Consider the following 13,176-nt stretch of genomic DNA (forward strand, 5'->3'; position numbering starts at 1 on the left):
GGGGAGCTGGAATTAGTAATGTGTCAGGAGAACTATGACATAGTGGGAATAACTGAGACATGGCTGGATGATAGCTATGACTGGGCAGTTAATGTACAAGTTTACAGTCTGTTTAGAAAGGATCATCAAAACCAGAGAGGGGGAGGGGTTTGCCTTTATGTAAAGTCTTGTCTAAAACCTACACTCCGTGAAGATATAAGTGAGGGACATGATCATGTGGAGTCACTGTGGGTAGAGATACATGGAGCTAAAAACAATAATAAATTACTAATAGGAGTTTACTATAAACCACCTAATATACCCGAGTCCACAGAAAATCTACTACTAAACGAGATAGACAAGGCGGCAAATCATAATGAGGTAGTTTCTATGGGGGACTTCAACTACCCAGATATAGACTGGGAAACGGAAACTTGTATATCTAATAAAGGAAACAGGTTCTTGGCAATAACCAAAGACAATTACCTCTCCCAACTTGTTCAGGACCGACTAGAGGGATGGCCATACTGGACTTAGTATTAACCAATAGGCCTGACAGAACAATAGATGTGCAGGTTGGGGGACACCTGGGAAATAGTGACCATAAAGTAATAACCTTACAATTATCATTTAAAAGAGAGGCCAAATAAGAGAGGCCATAGGCCTAACTAACTGGGACAAAGTCCTCAAAAATAAAAATACAGCCACAAAATGGGATATCTTTAAAAGCATGCTAAAATTTCATTGTGAGAGGTACATACCGTATGGGAATAAAAGGTTAAGGAACAAAAAGAAACCAATGTGGATAAATAGAACTGTAAAGAAAGCAATAAATGACAAAAAGAAAGCATATAAATCGCTAAAACAGGAGGGTAGCATGGAAGCACTGAAAAACTATAAAGAAAAAATAAAACATGTAAAAAACAAATAAAAGTGGCCAAACTAGAGACCGAGAGATTAATTGCCAAAGAGAGTAAAACTAACCCTAAAATGTTCTTCAATTATATAAATGTTAAAAAGTATAAATCTGAAGGTGTCGGCCCCTTAACCACTTCAGCCCCGCTAGGTGAAACCCCCTTCATGACCAGGCCACTTTTTACACTTCGGCACTACACTCCTTTCACCGTTTATCGCTCGGTCATGCAACTTACCACCCAAATGAATTTTACCTCCTTTTCTTCTCACTAATGGAGCTTTCATTTGGTGGTATTTTATTGCTGCTGACATTTTTACTTTTTTTGTTATTAATCAAAATGTAACGATTTTTTTGCAAAAAAATGACATTTTTCACTTTCAGCTGTGAAATTTTGCAAAAAAAACCACATCCATATATAAATTTTTCGCTAAATTTATAGTTCTACATGTCTTTGATTAAAAAAAAAATGTTTGGGCAAAAAAAAAATGGTTTGGGTAAAAGTTATAGCATTTACAAACTATGGTACAAAAATGTGAATTTCCGCTTTTTGAAACGGCTCTGACTTTCTGAGCACCTGTCATGTTTCCTGAGGTTCTACAATGCCCAAACAGTATAACTACCCCACAAATGACCCCATTTCGGAAAGTAGACACCCTAAGGTATTCGCTGATGGGCATAGTGAGTTCATAGAACTTTTTATTTTTTGTCACAAGTTAGCGGAAAATGATGATGATTTTTATTTTTTATTTTTTTCTTACAAAGTCTCATATTCCACTAACTTGCGACAAAAAATAAAAAATTCTAGGAACTCACCATGCCCCTCACAGAATACCTTGGGTTGTCTTCTTTCCAAAATGGGGTCACTTGTGGGGTAGTTATACTGCCCTGGCAATTTAGGGGCCCAAATGTGTGAGAAGTACCTTGCAATCAAAATGTGTAAAAAATGACCGGTGAAATCCAAAAGGTGCACTTTGGAATATGCGCCCCTTTGCCCACCTTGGCAGCAAAAAAGTGTGACACATCTGGTATCGCCGTACTCAGGAGAAGTTGGGGAATGTGTTTTGGGGTGTCATTTTACATATACCCATGCTGGGTGAGAAAAATATCTTGGTCAAATGCCAACTTTGTATAAAAAAATGGGAAAAGTTGTCTTTTGCCAAGATATTTCTCTCACCCAGCATGGGTATATGTAAAATGACACCCCAAAACACATTCCCCAACTTCTCCTGAGTACGGCGATACCAGATGTGTGACACTTTTTTGCTGCCAAGGTGGGCAAAGGGGCGCATATTCCAAAGTGCACCTTTCAGATTTTGCAGGCCATTTTTTACACATTTTGATTGCAAAGTTCTTCTCACACATTTGGGCCCCTAAATTGCCAGGGCAGTATAACTACGCCACAAGTGACCCCATTTTGGAAAGAAGACACCCCAAGGTATTCCGTGAGGGGCATGGCGAGTTCCTAGAATTTTTTATTTTTTGTCACAAGTTAGCGGAAAATGATGATTTTTTTTTTTTCTCTTTTTTCCTTACAAAGTCTCATATTTCACTAACTTGCGACAAAAAATAAAAAATTCTAGGAACTCGCCATGCCCCTCACGGAATACCTTGGGGTGTCTTCTTTCCAAAATGGGGTCACTTGTGGCGTAGTTATACTGCCCTGGCAATTTAGGGGCCCATATGTGTGAGAAGTACTTTGCAATCAAAATCTGTAAAAAATGACCGGTGAAATCCGAAAGGTGCACTTTGGAATATGTGCCCCTTTGCCCACCTTGGCATCAAAAAAGTGTCACACATCTGGTATCGCCGTACTCAGGAGAAGTTGGGGAATGTGTTTTGGGGTGCCATTTTACATATACCCATGCTGGGTGAGAGAAATATCTTGGCAAAGGACAACTTTTCCCATTTTTTTATACAAAGTTGGCATTTGACCAAGATATTTTTCTCACCCAGCATGGGTATATGTAAAATGACACCCCAAAACACATTCCCCAACTTCTCCTGAGTACGGCGATACCACATGTGTGACACTTTTTTGCAGCCTAGATGCGCAAAGGGGCCCAAATTCCTTTTAGGAGGGCATTTTTAGACATTTGGATCCCAGACTTCTTCTCATGCTTTAGGGCCCCTAAAAAGCCAGGGCAGTATAAATACCCCACATGTGACCCCACTTTGGAAAGAAGACACCCCAAGGTATTCAATGAGGGGCATGGCGAGTTCCTCGAATTTTTTTTTTTTTTGCATAAGTTAGCGGATATTGATTTTTTTTGTTTATTTCTCACAAAGTCTAACTTTCCGCTAACTTAGGACAAAAATTTCAATCTTTCATGGACTCAATATGCCCCTCACGGAATATCTTGGGGTGTCTTCTTTCCGAAATGGGGTCACATGTGGGGTATTTATACTGCCCTGGCTTTTTAGGGGCCCTAAAGCGTGAGAAGAAGTCTGGAATATAAATGTCTAAAAATGTTTACGCATTTGGATTCCGTGAGGGGTATGGTGCGTCCATGTGAGATTTTATTTTTTGACACAAGTTAGTGGAATATGAGACTTTGTAAGAAAAAACAAAAACAAAAACAAACAAAAAATTTCCGCTAACTTGGGCCAAAAAAAATGGCTGAATTGGAGCCTTACCAGGGGGGGGGGAGTGATCAATGACAGGGGGGTGATCAATGACAGGGGGGTGATCACCCATATAGACTCCCTGATCACCCCCCTGTCATTGATCACCCCCCCTGTAAGGCTCCATTCAGACATCCGCATGATTTTTTACGGATCCATGGATACATGGATCGGATCCACAAAATGCATGCGGACGTCTGAATGGAGCCTTACAGGGGGGTTATCAATGACAGGGGGTGATCAGGGTAATCAGGGTGATCACCCCCCTGTCACTGACCACCCCCCCTGTAAGGCTCCATTCAGATATCCGCATGATTTTTTACGGATCCATGGATACATGGATCGGATCCACAAAATGCATGCGGACGTCTGAATGGAGCCTTACAGGGGGGTTATCAATGACAGGGGGTGATCAGGGTAATCAGGGTGATCACCCCCCTGTCACTGATCACCCCCCCTGTAAGGCTCCATTCAGACATCCGCATGATTTTTTACGGATCCATGGATACATGGATCGGATCCACAGAACGCATGCGGACGTCTGAATGGAGCCTTACAGGGGGGTTATCAATGACAGGGGGTGATGAGGGTAATCAGGGTGATCACCCCCCTGTCACTGATCACCCCCCCTGTAAGGCTCCATTCAGACATCCGCATGATTTTTTACGGATCCATGGATACATGGATCGGATCCACAAAACGCATGCGGACGTCTGAATGGAGCCTTACAGGGGGGTTATCAATGACAGGGGGTGATCAGGGTAATCACCCCCCTGTCACTGACCACCCCCCCTGTAAGGCTCCATTCAGACATCCGCATGATTTTTTACGGATCCATGGATACATGGATCGGATCCACAAAATGCATGCGGACGTCTGAATGGAGCCTTACAGGGGGGTTATCAATGACAGGGGGTGATCAGGGTAATCAGGGTGATCACCCCCCTGTCACTGATCACCCCCCCTGTAAGGCTCCATTCAGACATCCGCATGATTTTTTACGGATCCATGGATACATGGATCGGATCCACAAAACGCATGCGGACGTCTGAATGGAGCCTTACAGGGGGGTTATCAATGACAGGGGGTGATCAGGGTAATCACCCCCCTGTCACTGACCACCCCCCCTGTAAGGCTCCATTCAGACATCCGCATGATTTTTTACGGATCCATGGATACATGGATCGGATCCACAAAATGCATGCGGACGTCTGAATGGAGCCTTACAGGGGGGTTATCAATGACAGGGGGTGATCAGGGTAATCAGGGTGATCACCCCCCTGTCACTGATCACCCCCCCTGTAAGGCTCCATTCAGACATCCGCATGATTTTTTACGGATCCATGGATACATGGATCGGATCCACAAAATGCATGCGGACGTCTGAATGGAGCCTTACAGGGGGGTTATCAATGACAGGGGGTGATCAGGGTAATCAGGGTGATCACCCCCCTGTCACTGATCACCCCCCCTGTAAGGCTCCATTCAGACATCCGCATGATTTTTTACGGATCCATGGATACATGGATCGGATCCACAGAACGCATGCGGACGTCTGAATGGAGCCTTACAGGGGGGTTATCAATGACAGGGGGTGATCAGGGTAATCAGGGTGATCACCCCCCTGTCACTGATCACCCCCCCTGTAAGGCTCCATTCAGACATCCGCATGATTTTTTACGGATCCATGGATACATGGATCGGATCCACAAAATGCATGCGGACGTCTGAATGGAGCCTTACAGGGGGGTTATCAATGACAGGGGGGTGATCAGGGAGTGTATATGGGTGATCACCCGCCTGTCATTGATCACCCCCTGTAAGGCTCCATTCAGACGTCCGCATGTGTTTTGCGGATCCGATCCATGTATCCATGGATCCGTAAAAATCATGCGGACGTCTGAATGGTGCCTTACACGGGGGTGATCAATGACGGGGGTGATCAATGACAGGGGGTGATCAGGGAGTGTATATGGGTGATCACCCGCCTGTCATTGATCACCCCCTGTAAGGCTCCATTCAGACGTCCGCATGATTTTTACGGATCCATGGATACATGGATCGGATCCGTAAAAATCATGCGGACGTCTGAACGGAGCCTGACAGGGGGGTGATCAATGACAGGGCGGTGATCAATGACAGGGGGGTGATCAGGGAGTTTATATGGGGTGATCATGGGTGATCAGGGGTTTATAAGGGGTTAATAAGTGACGGGGGGGGTGGGGGGGTGTAGTGTAGTGTAGTGTGGTGTTTGGTGCGACTGTACTGACCTACCTGAGTCCTCTGGTGGTCGATCCTAACAAAAGGGACCACCAGAGGACCAGGTAGGAGGTATATTAGACGCTGTTATGAAAACAGCGTCTAATATACCTGTTAGGGGTTAAAAAATTCGGATCTCCAGCCTGCCAGCGAGCGATCGCCGCTGGCAGGCTGGAGATCCACTCGCTTACCTTCCGTTCCTGTGAGCGCGCGCGCCTGTGTGCGCGCGTTCACAGGAAATCCCGGCCCTCGCGAGATGACGCGTATATGCGTCGTCGTGCGCAGGGCTGCCACCTCCGGACCGCACATCTGCGTTAGGCGGTCCGGAGGTGGTTAAAAAGATATGGGGGGGAAGTCGCAGAGAGCGATGAGGAGAAAGCAAAGCTGTTAAATATTTTTTACTCCAATGTATTCACTGAGGAAAATAAACTGTCAGATGACATGCAGAATGTAAAAATAAATTCACCATTAAAAGTGTCCTGTCTGACCCAGGAAGAAGTACATCAGCGACTTAAAAAGATTAAAATAGACAAATCGCCAGTACCGGATGGCATACACCCCAGTATCCTAAGGGAATTAAGTAATGTCATAGCCAGACCCTTATTTCTGATATTTGCGGACTCTATACTGACAGGGAATGTCCCACAGGATTGGCGCATGGCAAATGTGGTGCCAATATTCAAAAAGGGTAAAAAAACAGAACCTGGAAACTATAGGCCCTGTTAGAGCATCTTAACGGAAATAAGCAAATAACGCCATATCAGCATGGCTTCATGAGGGATCGGTCATGCCAAACTAAGGCTACTTTCACATTAGCGTTCAGAGCGGATCCGTCTGAGACGGATCCGCTCATATAATGCAGACGGTGGCTCCATTCAGAACGGATCCGTCTGCATTATATTGTAAAATAATTTCTAAGTGTGAAAGTAGCCTGAACGGATCCGTCCAGACTTTTACATTGAAAGTCAATGGGGGACGGATCCGTTTGAAGATTGAGCCATAGTGTGTCATCTTCAAACGGATCCGTCCCCATTGACTTACATTGTAAGTCTGGACGGATCCGCACGCCTCCGCACAGCCAGGCGGACACCCGAACGCTGCAAGCAGCGTTCAGGTGTCCACCTGCTGAGCGGAGGCTGAACGCTGCCAGACTGATGCATTCTGAGCGGATCTGCGTCCACTCAGAATGCATTAGTGCTGGAAGGATGCGTTCGGGGCTGCTTGTGAGCCCCTTCAAACGGAGCTCACAAGCAGACACCCGAACGCTAGTGTGAAAGTAGCCTAATTTAATCAGTTTCTATGAGGAGGTAAGAACTAGACTTGAAAGCAGTGAATTAATGGATGTCGTATATCTGGACTTCTCCAAAGCATTTGACACTGTACCACATAAAAGGTTAGTATATAATATGAGAATGCTCAGACTGGGAGAAAACGTCTGTAAGTGGGTAAGTAACTGGCTCAATGATAGAAAACAGAGGGTGGTTATTAATGGTAAATACTCAGATTGGGTCACTGTCACTAGTGGGGTACCTCAGGGGTCAGTATTGGGCCCTATTCTCTTCAATATATTTATTAATGATCTTGTGGAAGGCTTGCACAGTAAAGTATAAATTTTCGCAGATGACACTAAACTGTGTAAAGTAATTAACACTTTTTTTCCTTCCTCTGGATCAACTTGCAGGATGACAGGCCAAACTAGATGGACAAATGTCTTTTTTCGGCCTTATGTACTATGTTACTACTAGATTATTAGTGCAGTTTTTCAAGCTTGGATTAGAATGTCACAAAAGCTCAGATGCAGTGCTGGTGCACTGAGCTTGCATAAAATGGCCGCCGCCACCCACCTAACAGACGGATAAAAGTTTTTTTTTTTTTTCGGTCAATGGGCTCAGGGCAGGGTAAAAAAGAAATTGCCGAACAGCGAACCCAAACTTTTACTGAAATGTTCGTGTTCGGATCCCGGGTCCAAAAATCCTAAAGTTCGGTACAAACCCGAACTTTACCGTTCGGGCTCGCTCAACCCTACTCACATAATAATAATTTGATTTGTGTAGGATTGATACATTTATCTCTGCTTAGCACATCTAGACTCTGGGGTATTTGCTCATTTATCCAGGCAAAACTGCTCCCACTTCAATAGCAAAAGGTTTTCCTGTCCCAGCTGATGAAAGGCATTCCCACACCATGATGCTGCTACCTCCATGCTTAACTGTGGTGAATGGTGTTCTTGGGTGATGGCAAGGGTTCAATTTGTGCCACACAACTAAAAAGTTCAACTTTGGTCTCATCTGACCAGAGAAACGTCTTCCATGTATTTGGGGTATCCTCCACATGTTGTTTTTCAAACTCCAAACATGTTTTCTTCTGCCTAAGCAATAACTTTTTCTCTGTCCATTCTTCCACAGGTTCCCTTTTTGAATTTATGATTATTGCCTTCCTTGCACGTTCTGTGAGTTTTGATGGGCAGCCTTCTCTTGTCAGGTTTGAAGTTTCTGCCATATTCTATCCATTTTCTTATAATGAATTTAATGAGGCTCCATGAGATGTTCAACATTCAGAATATTTTTTCATAACCTAACCCTGATCTATATTTCTCGACAACTTAGTCAGTGACTGATTTAAAGAGCTGCTTGGTTTTCATGTTGCTTGGTTGGTCTAGAATGATCTACTCAGATCTTGGTCATGAAAAACCCCTTTAAGTTCACTAGATCAGGAACAGTGCATAGAGATTTTTGATTTAAATAAATACAATACCTAATTGGGGAATCTAAAAAGTAAAAAAATAATAATATAAAAATAAAATGATGGATTTGTTGTCTTATGGCCAGTGCTTAGACTTGACCACTCTATATGAACCCCTACATTTGTGTGAACCATCCTATGTACAGTATAACCCATCTCTATATTGAGCATACAATACTTTACCATGTTTTTTTTTTATTATAAAGTAATAAACAATAAAAATATGCAATTGTTACCTTTCTTCAGCCGTCGGTTAGCTAGCCAAAAAAATATTGCTAGGAGTAATGCACTAGTAGCAGTGGCCAGGCCAATTATTAATACTGCTTTAGCATGGTCCTTCTGATGATACTCAAATCTCTGTTGTGCTAAAGAAATAAACACATTTATGAGAATTAATTACAGATTAATTGACTACAGAGAAATAATATTACTGTACACAGGCTAGAAGGTTTGAAAACTGTATTATCCAAGAATGAGTGCAATAATAGAATTAATAATAAAATAGCATACAATTAAGCTTTCATTATTATACAAGTTTTTATTAATCAGATTGCTCTTACCAAGCTGTTTTTGACTCATAAAAGTGAGTAGTGTGGTCTCAGACAAGGGACATTTAATTGTACCTTTACCTGTCGCAATTTTCCTACTGTTTATAAATGTGCAATTAAGCAGATTTTAGTGCATTGATTGCAGCGCATAGAGTGGTCAAAGCCATGGGATGTCCAACTGCACTGGTAGTTTCTCCCAAAAATCTGTTGCAATTTTTCTAGCATATATACAGGTGAAACTCGAAAAATTATAATATCGTGCAAAGTTCATTCATTTTAGTAATGCAACTTAAAAGGTTAAACGTATATAGGAGATAGACTCATTAATAGGGTTAAGCAAACCGAAACTGTAAAGTTCGGGTTCGTAGCGAACTTTAGGATTTTTGGACACCAGACCAGAACCCGAACATTTCAGTAAAAGTTCGGGTTTGGGTTCGGTGTTTGGCAATTTATTGGAACTTTTTGAAAGGCTGCAGAGCAGTCAATCAACAAGCGTTTAACTCTGTGCCCTTAGAAGCCATCACAGCGATGCCTACTAATGGCATGGCTGTGATTTGCCAGTGCAGCATGTGACCCAGCCTCTATATAAGCTGGAGTCACGTAGCGCTGCACATCAATCTGCTGTGCTTAGTGTAGGGATAGGATGCTGCTGCTATGAGGGAGAGAATAGGAAAGAAACTTTAATCAGAACGGCAATTGAACTCAGCTATCTACATAAATTTAGTTGTGTGGGTGCAGTGCACAAACTTTTTAGTCTGCCCTGAGCCCAGTGACAGAGAAAAATAGCTTTTATCCGTCTGTTAGTTAAGTGGGCTGCGGCGGCCATTTTATGCAAGCTCAGTGCACCAGCACTGCATATGTGCTTTTGTGACATTGAAATCGAAGCTTGAAATACTGCAATAATAATCTGGGTTTACAAAAACACCAATTTTTTGCAATATCCTACATCTGGTGCCTTTGCATCATTAGTCAGTGTACAATTTAAGCTAGAAATACAGCTATAATTTTCTGGGTTTTAAAAAACACCCTTTTTGGCCAAAATACTCAATTTTACAGCCCTTGCTGCATCTGTACGTGTGAAATTCAAGCGTTATATACTGCTGTCATACTCTGCTATAAAAAAACACCGTTTTTGGCCTAAGTACTTAATATTGCAGCCTTTGCTGCATCTGTTATTGTTAAAACAAGCTTTAAATACTTCAATAATTTTCTGGCTTTTAAAAAACACCAATTTTTAACAATAACCTCCATCTTGAACCTCTGCCACATTAGTCAGTGTGCAATTTAGGCTAGAAAAACCGCTTTAATATTCTGGGTTTCAAAAAGCACCCATTGGCAAAATACCTAATTTGCGGCATTGTCTGCATGTCACAACCAGACAGCTGAGAAGCTCTGACAGAAGCCTTTCAGAACCTCCTCCTTGAGTTTCTTTGTTGTGATGTTCAGTTCCTCATCTCGTTAGCCTCTCTCAGCTGTCATGTGGTTGGACTGATTGCATCCATTTAAATTCCGCACCATAATGCATTACTGGGCGGCTTATACTACTTCCTGGAGTGTGTGTGCATGCTGATCTTGTTTTCCAGTCTGCTACAAAGTTAAGTGCTGAACATTTATCTGTTATTTTCTGTTTGCTGGATCCCAGGTGACCCTGACTCCCTCCGTGTCTGGTGTAGGGAGCCGGTGGTCGTGTCCCCTCACTATTGTAGGGTGTTCAGGGGTTATATAGTCGAGGTACATGGATATGCAACCATCCACCATTGGGATCGTTGCATAGGCTGAGCAGCCAGGGAAAGTCTCAGGTCTTGTGCAGGGGTCTCCCTTATGGTTCCTTAGCTTTGGATCCAGTGAGTCATATATGCATGTTGTTTTGGCTTGTTTCCTGTACACCGTCCGTGACACTGCATCTGCCAGTGTAAAATTCAAGTGTTATATACTGGTGTTCTATTCTGTTATTAATAAAACAAAATTTTTGTACAGTACTTAATATTGCAGCCCCTGCTGCATCTGTTATTGTTAAAACAAGCTTTAAATACTTCAATAATTTTCTGGCTTTTAAAAAACACCAATTTTTGGCAATAACTCCATCTTGGGCCTCTGCCACATTAGTCAGTATGCAATTTAAGCTAGAAAAACAGCTTTAATATTATGGGTTTCAAAAAACACCCATTTTGGGCAAAATACTTAATTTGCAGCCTTGTCTGCATCTGTCAGTGTAAAATGCAAGCGTTATATACTGGTGTTCTATTCTGTTATAAAAAAAAAACACCCTTTTTGGCCTGTCATACTCTGCTATAAAAAAAACACAGTTTTTGGCCTAAGTACTTAATATTGCATACTTTGCTACATCTGTTATTGTTAAAACAAGCTTTAAATGCTTCAATCATTTTCTGGTTATTAAAAAAGACCCATTTTTGGCAATACCCTCTATCTGGGGCCTCTGCCGCATTAGTCAGAGAGCAATTTAAGCTAGAAATACAGCTTTAATTTTCTGGGTTTAAAAAACACCCTTTTTAGGCAAAATACAAAATTTTCAGCCCTTGTTGCATCTGTACATGTGAAATGTAAGCGTTTCATACTGCTGTCATATTCTGTTGTTCAAAAAACACCAATTTTGGGCAAAATACTTAATTTATGGCCTCTTCTGCATCTGTACGTGTGAAATTCAAGCGTTATATACTGCTGTCATAATCTGTTATTAAAAAAAAAAAACACCCTTTTTGGCCAAAGTACTTACAAACCGGATTCCAAAAAAGTTGGGACACTAAACAAATTGTGAATAAAAACTGAATGCAATGATGTGGAGATGGCAAATGTCAATATTGTATTTGTAATAGAACGTAGATGACAGATCAAACGTTTAATCCGAGTAAATGTATCATTTTAAAGGAAAAATACGTTGATTCAAATTTTCACGGTGTCAACAAATCCCCAAAAAGTTGGGACAAGTAGCAATAAGAGGCTGGAAAAAAGTAAATTTGAGCATAACGAAGAGCTGGAAGACCAATTAACACTAATTAGGTCAATTGGCAACATAATTGGGTATAAAAAGAGCTTCTCAGAGTGGCAGTGTCTCTCAGAAGCCAAGATGGGTAGAGGATCACCAATTCCCACAATGTTGCGCAGAAAGATAGTGGAGCAATATCAGAAAGGTGTTACCCAGCGAAAAATTGCTAAGACTTTGCATCTATCATCATCAACTGTGCATAACATCATCCGAAGATTCAGAGAATCTGGAACAATCTCTGTGCGTAAGGGTCAGGGCCGTAAAACCAAACTGGATGCCAGTGATCTCCGGGCCCTTAAACGACACTGCACCACAAACAGGAATGCTACTGTAAAGGAAATCACAGAATGGGCTCAGGAATACTTCCAGAAACCATTGTCAGTGAACAAAATCCACTGTGCCATCCGCCGTTGCCAGCTGAAACTCTACAGTGCAAAGAAGAAGCCATTTCTAAGCAAGATCCACAAGCTCAGGCGTTTTCACTGGGCCAGGGATCATTTAAAATGGAGTGTGGCAAAATGGAAGACTGTTCTGTGGTCAGACGAGTCACGATTCGAAGTTCTTTTTGGAAATCTGGGACGCCATGTCATCCGGACCAAAGAGGACAAGGACAACCCAAGTTGTTATCAACGCTCAGTTCAGAAGCCTGCATCTCTGATGGTATGGGGTTGCATGAGTGCGTGTGGCATGGGCAGCTTGCATGTCTGGAAAGGCACCATCAATGCAGAAAAATATATTCAGGTTCTAGAACAACATATGCTCCCATCCAGACATCATCTCTTTCGGGGAAGACCCTGCATTTTTCAACAAGATAATGCCAGACCACATTCTGCATCAATCACAACATCATGGCTGCGTAGGAGAAGGATCCGGGTACTGAAATGGCCAGTCTGCAGTCCAGATCTTTCACCTATAGAGAACATTTGGCGCATCATAAAGAGGAAGGTGCAACAAAGAAGGCCCAAGACGATTGAACAGTTAGAGGCCTGTATTAGACAAGAATGGGAGAGCATTCCTATTTCTAAACTTGAGAAACTGGTCTCCTCGGTCCCCAGACGTCTGTTGAGTGTTGTAAGAGGAAGGGGAGATGCAACACAGTGGTGAAA

The 13,176-nt window shown here is 42.5% G+C and overlaps 1 protein-coding gene across 4 annotated transcripts in view; it reads right to left on the reverse strand.

The window, feature by feature from the left end:
• The window catches only part of SELL (selectin L), a 982,371-nt gene that overhangs the window by 200,418 nt on the left and 768,777 nt on the right, over positions 1 to 13,176 (reverse strand). For all 4 annotated transcript variants that reach the window (XM_044300881.1, XM_044300880.1, XM_044300879.1 and 1 more), the window contains one exon: positions 8,755 to 8,883. In XM_044300881.1, the coding sequence (XP_044156816.1) occupies positions 8,755 to 8,883 (129 nt within the window). The remainder of the gene's footprint in view (positions 1 to 8,754; positions 8,884 to 13,176) is intronic.

Source organism: Bufo gargarizans, chromosome 7 (assembly GCF_014858855.1).
Source record: "Bufo gargarizans isolate SCDJY-AF-19 chromosome 7, ASM1485885v1, whole genome shotgun sequence".
NCBI lineage: Eukaryota > Metazoa > Chordata > Amphibia > Anura > Bufonidae > Bufo > Bufo gargarizans.